Source organism: Saccoglossus kowalevskii, chromosome 10 (assembly GCF_978046115.1).
Source record: "Saccoglossus kowalevskii chromosome 10, keSacKowa6.1, whole genome shotgun sequence".
Classification (NCBI taxonomy): domain Eukaryota; kingdom Metazoa; phylum Hemichordata; class Enteropneusta; family Harrimaniidae; genus Saccoglossus; species Saccoglossus kowalevskii.
The window spans coordinates 15144784-15158634 of NC_140650.1; the positions used below are offsets into that span (position 1 = coordinate 15144784).

Consider the following 13851-nt stretch of genomic DNA (forward strand, 5'->3'; position numbering starts at 1 on the left):
TGTAGACCACAGCAGGCGGATACATTTTGTTCAGTAAAATATTATCATACATAGATATTTTTCCCCAAAGACTTTCAGAGTGGAACCCAGACGGAACAGTTTTTGTGTATGTGTCGGGACATCCTGGGCGTGAGATGTAAGGTCACCCAAGGTCACATGAAATACTGCACATGCGCAATGTGACTACAGATTCAACATGGCGGAAGAGAAAGTGGTTGAATATTTCGGAGGAATCGAGGGGTAAGACTATGGTTCAAATGTTTTGAAATAGCTTATTAATCATCACTACTCATTGTCAGTTGCAACTATTAATGCTCGCTGTCTATAATCTCATTCGTCTTATGAATTAAGGTTTAATCTATGCTGACTCGTAAATTATGACTGGACCAGTGGCAGGCCAATGATTAATGAAGGACATAACTGTCTTGTTATATTGATAATGTTTTAATTGAGTGCAATCTATATTTCTTAGAAATACATTTGCATATTTTGCATTTTTACATTCAAATTAAACCAATTAACAATTCACAAAATATTTATTCCTGAAATGCAGACACTGATATAGGTCGCATGGTTCTGTAGGTAGTTACGCCCACTTTATTATCACACGTGTATTAGAATCGTACGTTTATTGACACAACACAGACTTCAGAAAGAACAGCAGTAAGGTCTAAAAAATACAATTATAAAAGTTAATCACAAAACTAAAGAGAGAAACAAATTTGTGCACTTACTAAAATTAATGATAAAAAAATAAACTAGAAATATTAAAGGCAAATACATAAAAGTATGGGTAAAAAAATCAATTGGTAATAATAAAATCTCAAATAAGTACATATCAATAGTTGTCAATGAGAAAAAAGAATAAATATTTAATTATTCAGGAGGCATTGTTCTCATTTTCAAATACATATTTCAGAAATTGTGAAAGGGGAATGGACATGTGTTTGTTACTCATCACAAAAATGAATTTGTATTCATTTTTGTTATTTTTAAATTCTTTTCATCATCAATGAATAATGTGTCTCTTTGGGTGCAGTACTGATAACATGTTAACACAAACTGTTTCTCATCCTCTATTCATTTGTGTATTTGTGTACTGTGTTACCAAAAATATACTATAACATTAAGTTACATTGCAATATAGAGAAGTTTATTCAGAACTTAAGAATAATTTAAATAATTAACATAGTTAATATGTAGGAAAATTATGGTATCTAAGTGTAAGATTACATTTGTATGATGTATACTAGTGGTGTTCACATTTGGCTTAGGATTTGTAGAAAAGTAGGCTTTTCTTGAAATTTTGTGGTTATATCATCTATGCGACTTCTTCAACTAACGAACATTACATACTTTACTATGTTAGTTGTGTTTAGTGACTGACAGATTTGATTTACACAAAATTGCTCCAAATTAAATGAGTTCACAACTAAGTTTTGCTGACAACATACTGTAAAATACTTTATTTTAGCTGGAATTAATTTTCGCTGAAAAGACTTTTTGGGTGTTTTGTATGGAATTTATTCATGAATGTAAAATATAGTAAAGAAGGTATATTCACTGGATTTTATTCTCACTGAATAATTCCTTTAAGCGAAAATTAATTCGAAGCAAAAGTATTTTACAGTAGTTTGGTCTTGTTGGGGCTTGAACCATAATCTATATTTGAGCAATGAAGTGTGACTGTAAACATTTTAAGATTTTTACTGACTCAAGATGTGTCTTTTGCAAAATGAATTTGTTTATAGTAGTTTTGAAAATAGGCATTGCATTCAAATGACCAATCACAGCGGTAGTTTGAATAATCTTTTATTCCATAAATTTGAAATCAAGAAGCCATTAACTTTTCATTTGAAAATCATAATTTGATTCAAAAATTTAACACAGATGACAACAGTGCAGTGTGCCAGTATTCAATTAACATGTTGAAAGTCCAGTAAATATAAATCCAGGGATTTTTTAACCCTCTTCTTACCGACGCCATAAAATACCATGTGAAAAATGAACACCTATTTTCCCAGCATACATTTCACACTAACTAGCCAAGACTTTTTGTGTAATTTCAACCAATTTCAATTGTCAAGTACTGCCTTTTAAGTAATCAAATTGACATTAAACTTTGTTTTCCATTTAGAATAGAATATTGTCTTCTCATTTCATGAAATTCAGACACATAAATTAAATTGTACGATTAGAGGAGGGTTACAAAAATATGCTAATTAAGATAAATATGACAGCTGTGAATTTTGTTAATAAATCATGAAACCAGAGATAAAAGTGAACTTACCTAAAAGAGTAAGTCATGGTTTATCAAGTATCTATGCTACTTGAGAATTTGAATTTGGGGGGGGGGGGGGTCCAAAAAAATGTTACCCCCCAAAATATGGTTTTGTATGGCTTGGGGTGTTTCCAGTCTAAAATCAATTATATGGTAGTTTATGCGTTCAGATTGTGCAGAACGTAGGGCATTTATCTTATGGCATTATATGGCTACAGTAATAATTAAAGATATGGTACTTTATGGTTTCAGAAGGAATAAGTACTCAGCCAGATAATATGGGTTTTTATGGCTTGGGAAAGGAAATCGTTGGTCCATAAAATACCATGTTATGGTAAAATATGGTTTGGGGAATACACGTTTATTTTATCATAACCTCAGGACCACAAAATATGGTACTTTATGGTTTCAGAAGGAATAAGTATTCTGCCAGACAATATGGGTTTTTATGGCTTGGGAAAGGAAATCATTGGACCATAAAATACCATGTTATGGTAAAATATGGCTTCAGGTTTTTATTTGAGAAAAAATATAATTACCTAAATGCGACGATCAAATTCTGTTAAACTCTGAATAATTTTGAAACTCAAAATGGTGTCAACAGATTTAGCATTTACATGTACTGTAACCTTTTTATGGGCTAAAACAGCTGTCATTTTGAAAATGTTAATGATCTTCATTTGTTTATAGACTAGCAGCATTAGAAGAATTTGTTTATCAAAAGAAATGAACATTTCTACAGTTTGACCACTGATATATTTTGGCTAAAGAAAAACTAAGTATAAATATGATAAACAAAAACGTCTGAACAGATAAAAGCAAAAATATGTCATTAGTCTAAACAGATTTGCACCTGTGTATCAAATTTTAATGAAATCTTGATGGTATAGTAACACATGGTTTAGTGAACTCTGACACCATATATTACCATAAAATTTTAAATCTGAAGCCATAATATACCATTTCACAATCAAGTATCATATAAAATGCCATAAATTATCATATTCAATCCAAGTGTAACAAATTTTACCATAAAAAACCATAATGTCCATAATAGCCGATACCATAATAAACCATAAATCCATACCAACAGCAATATAGCCCAATCCATAAAAAGCCATGTGTGATTTTTTAGTGATGACTAGAAAAATACCTTTCGTGTATTTAATAAAAGTAGTATAATACATAAAGGACATCATAATAGATATAATGCATACAAGAAGTTGTAAGAATATTTCATAATCTAAAGTTCGGGAGATGTAAAACCAAAAGAGACAATGTGCAAAAATGGCTATGGTATTTTAAGGTATCAGGCAAAAATGCCCTCTATTTTCACAAGGTTTTTTATGGTGTTGGTAAGATAACACAAAATATATATTGGCTAAAAGAGGGTTAAACAGAGCAGATCCTTTGGCAACCATAAAATTCTGATTGACCAGGGATCACATGTGGCCATAGTCTTCAACTGTGATCTGTCTGATAGTAATTTTGGCCCCAAGAAAGCCATGGAATGCTCCATTTTAACTTAGAATTATCACCTATCTCCCTCACTTGGTGGCGCCGCTGAATTGCAGTGCTCCCTCTTGCAGTTCTTCTAGATAAACCCCTGATAAATCAATAATTCCAAACCAGACTAAATCTTTGGTAGTATAGAAACATACATGTCAGTCGATGACAGACATCTTTACCAATTTGTTTATGCGTTTTCAGTGGTGCTACCCATTCCAAGATGGTGATAATGTCATCTGACGGAAAAATTAAAGCTTGGAGTCGAGGACCAAGTACAAATCATTGGGTAAGCATTTATCTGAATATCTTTCACAGTGGACACCAACAAATGGTATTATTTTATAAAATGCTGTTCAATACCATAATTCTGATATGACTTTCATGTGCACATTATATGACTTCACACTAATTGTTCTCTGGCACTAATGTTGACAGTCACAAAAAACATGACAATGACTTGTTTAATTATAATCTACATCTTTTATTTACAATCCATGCAGTCATTAAAAACATTGTTCTCGTATTTTTTGTCAGATTTTTTTGGAAAGAATAAAGAAAGATTAAATTTTATAAAAAATTACCAGAAACTTTTGTTCTGGGATATAGTTCCATGTATCATATAGTCAGCTCATATTTTGTTATTTTTATGGCAGCTGATTGGTATTGATGAATGTCTTGATAGAATACATAATATGGTTGTAGACGCTAAATTAACAGCAGACATTGATCTAGACAAACCTCTAAAATCATTGGTAAGTGAATGTTCCATTTTTATTCACAATAAAACAATTTATTACTAGCATTCTGCGCTAGTGATTACATAATATTGCACAGTGGTGATATTATTGACTGATATGAATTTCATTAAAATAGTTTAATTAAATACAAGTAAAAATTGATGCTTTCACTGTAGGTCATATATTTTGTTTTAAATTCTTCAGGGCATGTCTTTGAGTGGTGGTGAACAAAAAGAAGGTCAAAAGAAAGTTATTGAAGGATTGAAGACCCGTTTTCCTAATATTAGCGAACATCATACAATGTGTACTGATACATTTGGTGCAATTGCGACGGCGTGTGATAATGGTGTGTATGGCAGTTCTTCCTGCAGGATTGCACTAGTGCTAAAGGCAGCCATATTGCAGTAAAATATACCAGTAGCTATTGCTGCAGTGATAGTCTTGTAATCATATTATCATATTAAATTATCTCTAATACATGAAAACAAATGTAATATGTCTATTGGTATAGAGGCTGCATCTTCTGATTAAACCTATTAGTGCTAAAAGAAGCCATATTGCAGTAAAATGTTCCTGCCACTGCAGTGACATTCGTATACTCATAAATATATATTATCTAATTTGTCTAATACATGAAAACAAATCTAATGCATCTATTGGTATAGAGGCTGCATCTTCTGATTAGACCTATTAGAGATAAAGGCAGCGATATTGTAGTAAAATACATGAAACAAATGTAATGCTTTTATTGGTATAGAGGCTGCATCTTCTGATTGAACCTACTCATGCTAAAGGCAGCCATATTGCAGTAAAATACATGAAAACAAATGTAATGCTTTTATTGGTATAGAGGCTGCATCTTCTGATTGAACCTACTAGTGCTAAAGGCAGCCATATTGCAGTAAAATGGTGCTATTGCTGCAGTGATTGATTTTTGTATTTTCCATTGCAGGTGGTATAGTGTTAATTTCAGGTACTGGTTCTAATTGTCAGCTGATCAACCCTAATGGTAAAATACATGGATGTGGTGGATGGGGACATATGCTGGGAGATGAAGGATCTGGTATGGAGCACCATACTCTTGTCACATCACATGCACACTTGAGTGCAAAAGAACACATTTGATAGCACATTTTTCCCACCTCAGTATAAAATGTGTCACTGTTTCTATTTTAGAAAAACAAATTATCAGTCCCTGCCTGGATGTATATTTTGTATTCTGTCCATCTGTCTGTGCATTCAATATAATTTCTTGAGTATGCCTCTACTGATTTTGTTCGAAGTTGGTGCAATGACACAACATAATGTTATGCATGTGCAATTAGTTTTCAGTTTCATCGACCTTTGACTGTATGGCAGCCATTTTCTTCCTAAAAAAACAAAATTCCAGCATGTCATCAACCGTTTTGATTTGTTTCACCAATGATTGGTTACTAATGTTTGTCCTAATGTCTTGCAGTTCGAGTCAAAATGGCTGACTGGTGGCTGTGTGCTCTGCCATTTCAAACACTTTCACAGATTCTGTTTTGTCAAAGTAATACATATTTACGAAAAAAATACATAACATAATTATCACATATCACAAATATGAAAAGAAAATTCATTCTTCACATTTCTTTTTTCACTCATACATACATACAAATTATCCCAAAAATGTTACAAGTTTTGTAGTGTGATTTATTAATAATGGTTGCCTGGCAGCAATTTTTGACATAACAATAGGTGAATCTAATACATAGCTTTGTCCAGAACCATTTCTCAGTTATTGCTTGGCAGATTCAGTCAAAATGGTATAGTAAAATTACATATTGGGTTGCAGATTTTCAATAAGGGTTTTTTCACTCAAAATTTATAGTGTATGATTATGTATGTCAAATTATTGATGGACACTGTGTAATTTATACTTATTTGTTGTACGTAGACTAAAATGTAGCATATATATTCACATGCACAGCTGGATTTTTTTGTCAGAACTACACATGTGCCCATTCTATTGTTACTCAGCCGGGGTATTTGAAACCGAAAATGTCATCTAAGCGTTAGGCCGTCGCTGATTGGCTGCTGAGCTGGAATGCCAATTTTTAATTTTAAATACCCCCAGGAAAGTGTTCTATGTTCTTCGCGTAATTAGGTGTTCGTATGCAAGGGATTTTTCCACACAAAAATGACGAATTAGGCCGCATTTTGTTATCGGTTGGCTTAATATAACCCGAACGGACCGTATTTTTGTGAAAGATTGGTATTTTTGTCCTGATTTGTAGGAATCTGAAAAACGCGTTTCAGAGCTTGTCTCTTATTTAGTTTTATGCGTCATTCAAGATGGCGGCCCCCATATAGTAAATATCGTATTTATTTTATTATCACGTGTGCGCCAGCTGACTGTGCTACCAACATCCAATTGCTTGCATTTGAAATGAGTACTTTATAGTCTCAGATAAGATTTAGTAGATCTCTAAAAACTGGATGCCTATGTATGCCCTATGTACATGCACTGTTCTGACGACAGTTTTAAGTAAATTTTGAAAATTAAAATAAAGATTTGATGGTTACATTGCACATCTGCTTCATCTGGATTACGGAATGATTATTATAATACAATTTTGATTGTAGCTTATTGGATTGCTCACCAAGCTGTGAAAATTGTGTTTGATTCCGAAGACAACATGAATGATGCTCCGTATGATGTTACCTATGTGTCAAAGGCTATGTATCAGTTTTTTCAGGTAAAAATGTTATTTTCAATATGTTTGTGAATATTAAGTATCTAATTTGCATACTGATTCAATATGGCATACTAGCAGTCATTGTTGTGATTTTAGTGTGTCACAACTGTTTCAAACTTTGTATGAAAGTCTTACGGGTTACATATCACGTACTGTAAAACACATTGAAATAGATACATGCCATTTTAGCGAATTTGACTCAATACCTGAATTAACAAAATCTTAATTTAGCTAAAATGCCAACAATCTCATTGCGAGAATATATATATATATATATATATATATATAGCGTCATCTTGAATTAGCAAAATTACAGGTTAGCTAAATTAGCTAAAATGAGATGCTAGCTAAAAAGATGTTTTTATACAGTACTTATTTTGTTTTACAATTTTATTCAAAATGGCCGATTGGTGTCCGTTTATCATTTGTGTTTGAACTATGCAATTTTGTTCAACATTGTAACAGAAATAATGATGAAAATATTGTCACTTTTACTATGTGATGTTTTTTTCTTATAGATGGAAAAACATAATCTGAATTATGTAGTATTTTTCTTATGTTGCAGATCACAGAAAGACATGGAATGTTAGATCATGTGTACTCTAACTTTAACAAACCAAAGTTCGCAGATTTCTGTGTGCGTCTAGCTGAAGGTGAGCTTTAAATATATATTATAATTCAAAAGCTCTTTTTTAAATATAAGACTATAAGTGTCAAGACTAAATTTGAATACAAAAAGAGCGTTGTATATTTGGTTGTGCCTTACAATTGTGTCAATCAGATTTGTTCTGCTGTAAGATCTAACCCTTTGAAAAGACATATTTAAGTCCTTTGTAATAATTCTTCTGTTTGAAACTAGACAACTAGATAAAATATATAAACAAAATATATAAACTCACTCAAGTAAATCACACAATTTGTTGACAACGTAATTTTCGTATACAAATTTGTCACATTATTTATAACAATATTAATGTGACATTACATTTCTTTTTGTTCCAGGTGCAGTGAAACATAAAGACGATTTATGTTGTTGGTTGTTTAGACAAGCCGGTAAAGTCTTGGCAAGACATATAATTTCATTAGGACCAAAAATTGATGAGGTAGACTGCACAATTATTGTTCTGATGACATCATTTGCCTAACTTATTTTCCCTGATGACATCATTTACCTAACTTATTTTCCCTGATGACATTATTTGCCTAACTTGATTTTTCTGGTGTAATTGTTTTTGCCTAACTTGATTTCTCTGATGTCATTGTTTTTGCCTAACTTGATTTCTCTGATGTCATTGTTTTTGCCTAACTTGATTTCCCTGATGTCATTGTTTTTGCCTAACTTGATTTCGCTGATGTCATTGTTTTTGCCTAACTTGATTTCGCTGATGTCATTGTTTTTGCCTAACTTGATTTCTATTATGTATCGGGTAATTGCCTAATACTGACTAATGTCTGTTCTGTAATTCTGTAGTGTTTATTAAAGGCTGATGGTGGTCTTCAAATTGTTTGTGTTGGATCAGTTTGGAAAAGTTGGGATCTTCTAAAAGAAGGTAAGATATCTTCTTTGACAGACATAGAATATTTATTTTATGGGAATAAAAAAATACCACGTATAAATGCTATGTTTTCATTTATTTTTGAGTGTGGCACAGAACAATGAATGTTTCTAACAAGCTACTAACTAATTTGATGTTTGGTTTATCGAGAACACATAAAATTCTGCATGGGAAATTAAAATTGTTATAAAAATCCCCCAAAACAGAATACATCCCTATATAAAATACAAACAAGAAAACAAAAGTGAACACTATCAAATATATCTATGAATTGATGTGTTGCTGTCTTGTATCAGTATTTAGTTTCATCAATTTAGCAAGTGCAATGTTCATATTATTATTTTTGTACAGCCGTTCATTTTGTAATAGGATGATTGGTTATAATAGATGCATGCTTGACTTAACATTTAGCTAACATTCTAAACCCCTGTGTGCAGAACAATCCCCCTACATATGACTCGTATAAATACAACATTGATGATTGACGCTCGCATACAAAATTGCAAGTTTTTATTAAAAAGGCTGCTGATTGTTTATTGTAGTTTTGACGAGAACGTTGCTTTAAAGCGGGAGGGTTGTCACCTGTGCACGTGACATTAAGTCCTAAGCGACGATAACAACACGCGCTAAAAACGTAAAGGTTCATGGGTAGACGCTTGTTTGTAAACAATGACACGCTATGGCCATCTAACGCATGCGCATGTAACGACTCCCCCGCTTTAAGTTTTACGCTCAATCAGTACTGTATACTCCCTTACCCAACGGAACTAAATGATTGTCATTATTGTAGCAACTTTCTTAAATTTCAATTGATCTCTCAAGCAGACCAAATTAAGCTTTTATTTTCGGAAGCCTTTTTTTGCTAACTTCATCTATTTTCAGGTTTTCTGGAAGGGTTAAAGCCACGGCATGATAGAGATATTACTATTGAAGAATTCAGTCTGCTTGATTTGAAAGAATCGCCAGCTATCGGTGCGGCTGTGATAGGTGCTAAAGAGTTTGATTATAATTTATCAATTAAATATCAAGATAACGTTGATGTATTCTTTCATCACAAATTCTGATTGGCTGTCGTACACCATGTGACTGATCACATGTCCTGTAGTCTTAATTGCAGTATATACTTGCTTTGCTCAGTAAATAGGCAAACATCATGGACCAACCACATTCCGGCATTTTCCTGTTTGTTCAACTGTAATGAGCTTTTTGAACATAACATTCCATTTAAACATCCCTGCCCTATCAAATGCCAAAAACACAAGTTCCTGCCATATTTTTTTTTATCTAGAATACGTTGTTGTTCTCAGTTTGATTCAACTATACATGTTCTATCTGGTCCATATGTAAAGGTGTCGGATGTAGTGAGAATTTAATTCTATTGTGAACTTTACTATAAAACAAGACCTGTCTAACCAGAACACCAAAAGGGATTATGAAAACTACTCAGTTTATGAAATGAAGTGGGTCTCTTGGAAGGCATTACAATTTAATATACAAACAAAATATTTCAATGTGCTTTTTTTGTTTTGTGCAATATTTCAACAGCCATTTGTCGGACTTGAATTTTTTAAACAAATTTCACATAGATAGCAAGTCAGAATAATATGTCTGATTGGCAGTCATTTTTTTTTACAAAACTTTCATTAAAACCCACAATTAAACTATCATTCTCGGACAAGTGGGTCGATTTTATGCAAATTTAGTTTTAAGTTGATACCTATGCATATCAATATTAATGAAGATCGTGCCATGTTGTGTTTAATATGGGTCACACCGCGACGTATTCAAAGCATTTTAAATATTTTGTTTGCTTGAACAGCCCTTTAAGAAAATCTATTGAGGTTCTGGAAAATGTGTTTGATTAAGATTGGTATTCAGTTTAGATTGGTATTACCTGATTATCTCTGGTTATCATTTATTTACACGCATACTGCTGGTAGCAAGTAAATATTTAACGAAATTATTGATGCATTCATATATATATTTTGATTTCCTGACGTCCTGATCAGTCTCTTTTAAAAACCATGTGGGTATCTGGAATTAAAAGCTTTTAAATAAAAGACAGTCTCTGATTGGCTATCAAGTACTAAAACACATGACAAACTAATCAGGGCATATCTTGTTTGAGTGCGTATAGAATTTCTGTAGATATTGTTGGAAAAGACTTTGGCATAAAGATACTTTATTTTCGCTTGGAATTAATTTTCGCTATTTTCGCTGAGAGAATGATTTAGTGAAAATAAAATCCAGCATATGCCTTTTTTCCTATATTTCACATTCAACTCATCAAAAATCAGTGAAAATAAATACAAAACTCTCAAACAGTCTTTTCAGCAAAAATTAATTCCAGCTAAACTAAAGTATTTTAAAGTAGTTCCTTTTTTATATAAACGTAACACATTGCATTTTGGCCATGCTAGCGACTAAAGTGAACAAACTGATATATATCGTGACTTTTAGAATCCAGTAACAGAATGTTGTATAAATGATATGATTACTATACATTATACATTGTGTTGTGTCATTGTACTGTTGTTGATGGTGCTATTCTCTTGCACACAGAACTGTTCAATGCATTATGCTTGAGTGAAAACATGATCTATTGTAAAAAAAATTAATACAGTTATAATTGTTGTCTTGTGATTGGTCAATTATAGTGGTCACACGCTAAATATGCAAAATATCCATTGATATTCTGGTGCAAAATTTATTTCATTAAATATGCAAAATATACTGTCCTCTGTATTGTGTTTAATCACTTAAATGGCATGAATCTGCATGAAATAACTACTGGTATAAATATATACTTTGTATTGTTTTTTTATTTTTTGGGAAATATTGATTAGGGAAAAAATGATCTCCTCAAATCTTTGTGCTATTTTATTTCAGGAAAACAAAATTCACTGTAAAGTTTGCAAGATTTTGCATAAATCTTTAGTTTTCACACTTTGTATCTTTTGTTATAATGCCCCCTTTAATATGTACAGTACTGTAAAGAGGTTAATTATTCACTGGGTTTTAATTTTGCTTATTTTGCTGACTGAAAAATGTGCTAAAAATAAACCCAGTAAATATTTCAAATTTAGCATAGAACACATTATCTAAATGATAAAACCATGAATTTAAAACCTACTGAATATACCTGAAATGGTAAATCAGCAAAAATCAGTGAAAATTAGTCATTTTACAGTAACTGAAGGTTCTTTAGGTTGGAAATTGAGTGGGAAGACTACAAGCCTTTAAACTTTTCTGTCTGCTTGACAGTACATGTCTAAAAGTTCTGTACATATTTCTGCATACCAAGTAGCTAATTTGCATATCAATTCTTGATATATGCATAAAAATTTAAACCTAACTCAAGATAACTTTCACAACAGGATGTCCAGTTTTTTTTCATTATTCCTTTGACAAAACATCCTGAATTTTACTTTGAACACCATCATGTCATTTTTTCATGCACAATATCCAAAAATCTATCAGATATTTAAAAATTCATTTAAATAAGTTGGTGATTTTAAATCCTATTACTTAAAATTTTCCAGAACTCTATCCGGTATGAAACGGAGGACATAATTTCAAAGTTCAGGAGAATCTTGATAGGTCTGAAAAAGGTTGTGAATATACAAGTGTTTCTCAGTGTATACTAAATGTATCTTTGTTTTAGTTGTAAATATGTATTGTTGTAATAAAAATATTAGAACTGAGCATCACCAATGAAGAGTTGTTTGATTTATTTCATGCTTTTAAATGTGACCTTGATGTTCCAGACACCAATGTGTTGCAAAACTCACTATCAAGTTTACAATAATTCCAATGAATGCCCTGGGGTTAACCATTAGAGAACCGGGGGGGGGGGGGGGGGACAAAAATATGACCAGGGAATATTGCAGAATTTTACCACCTCGAAGCAGTGTTATCCCCAGTGACTAGCTTGAATGAAAAATACGCTGTAGGAATACGCCATATCATATTTGGTATGTTTTTACATGCATTATAATTCAAAATGAGAGATTCCAAAAAATATTGGATAGTTTTTATGTTCATGGAACTGAATTGATCAATCCGTGCGAGTGTTTCACCTTCTGCAGGATGCCTTGAAAGTGATAATTTACTATGTGAAGAAAAATGTATGCATATTTCCTCACTAATTTTAAATCTCACTTACTGAACACTGCAAGTATCAAGAAAGCTTTGAATTTTACAAAGTTCATCTTATCCCAGAGAATCTGGAAATCTAAAATGGTGGAATTGGAAAAACAAATTCAAGATGAATATTTCTGATTTGCGCCCTCTAATTTGGAGAAGTTAGATGCTATTGTTTAAGTTCTTTAATACTGTAAAATGACCAATTTTCACGGGGTTTAAATTTTGCTAATTTACCATTTCAGTGGTTTTTAAATCTGTTTTATCATTTAGATAATGTGTTCTATGCTACATTTTACATATTCCCTGGGTTTTAATTTAGCAAACTTTCCATTTAGAGAAATAAGCAAAATTAAAACCCAGTGAATAATTAACTCTTTTACAGTAGTCTGAATGCAAATCAGAAATGTTGACCTTAATCCAGCAATTTGTATTCAAGACTAAAATTCAAGTTCTAATTTGGAACAATTCTTCAAAACAAGTTGGCCAAGGGCAAAGTACAAACCAACCAATGCAACCAGTAGGATGAGCCTCCAAGCCAATAAGGATTTAGTCTCATCAATGCAAATCTAGCATACCGGTATTTCATACCTTCAATGTCATGCTACAAATATTGAACTAAAATCATGTTAATGCCTGGTGTGCATGCATGCATTCATTCATTCATTCAGTCCATTAGCATCATACACCAGCAATTCTGCCAAACGCTCAATTTTGTCAAGGTATACAAGTCCAACTATCTTGTAGGTAGAATCTTGTATTGGGAACTAGGATATACTGATCAATCCACAAACAATCACTGCATCAAAGACAATGTGAAAGTAATTGTCAGAGGATGCAGTTTGACAGGTTTTTTTTTGACTTAAAACATTTTGCGTTGTATATATGCTTTCACTGAAAAC

At 32.2% G+C, this 13851-nt stretch overlaps 1 protein-coding gene across 1 annotated transcript; it reads left to right on the top strand.

Annotated features, from left to right (window-relative positions):
• Nucleotides 1–164: 164 nt before the first annotated feature.
• LOC100375217 (N-acetyl-D-glucosamine kinase-like) lies at nucleotides 165–9964 on the top strand. The gene is made up of 10 exons (XM_002734899.4): nucleotides 165–240; nucleotides 3992–4076; nucleotides 4444–4542; nucleotides 4732–4873; nucleotides 5480–5590; nucleotides 7138–7250; nucleotides 7816–7903; nucleotides 8253–8353; nucleotides 8722–8800; nucleotides 9689–9964. The coding sequence occupies exons 1-10, from the start codon at nucleotides 197–199 to the stop codon at nucleotides 9868–9870; spliced, it is 1044 nt and encodes a 347-aa protein (XP_002734945.2). The 5' UTR covers nucleotides 165–196; the 3' UTR covers nucleotides 9871–9964.
• Nucleotides 9965–13851: the final 3887 nt, after the last annotated feature.

Bases quoted from the DNA above. Each gene is read 5' to 3' on its own strand.
- LOC100375217 (XM_002734899.4), top strand. From the start codon at position 197: ATGGCGGAAGAGAAAGTGGTTGAATATTTCGGAGGAATCGAGGG. The intron at 4,543-4,731 runs GTAAGTGAATGT...TAAATTCTTCAG, and splicing joins ACAAACCTCTAAAATCATTG to GGCATGTCTTTGAGTGGTGG. The intron at 4,874-5,479 runs GTGTGTATGGCA...TTTCCATTGCAG, and splicing joins TGCGACGGCGTGTGATAATG to GTGGTATAGTGTTAATTTCA.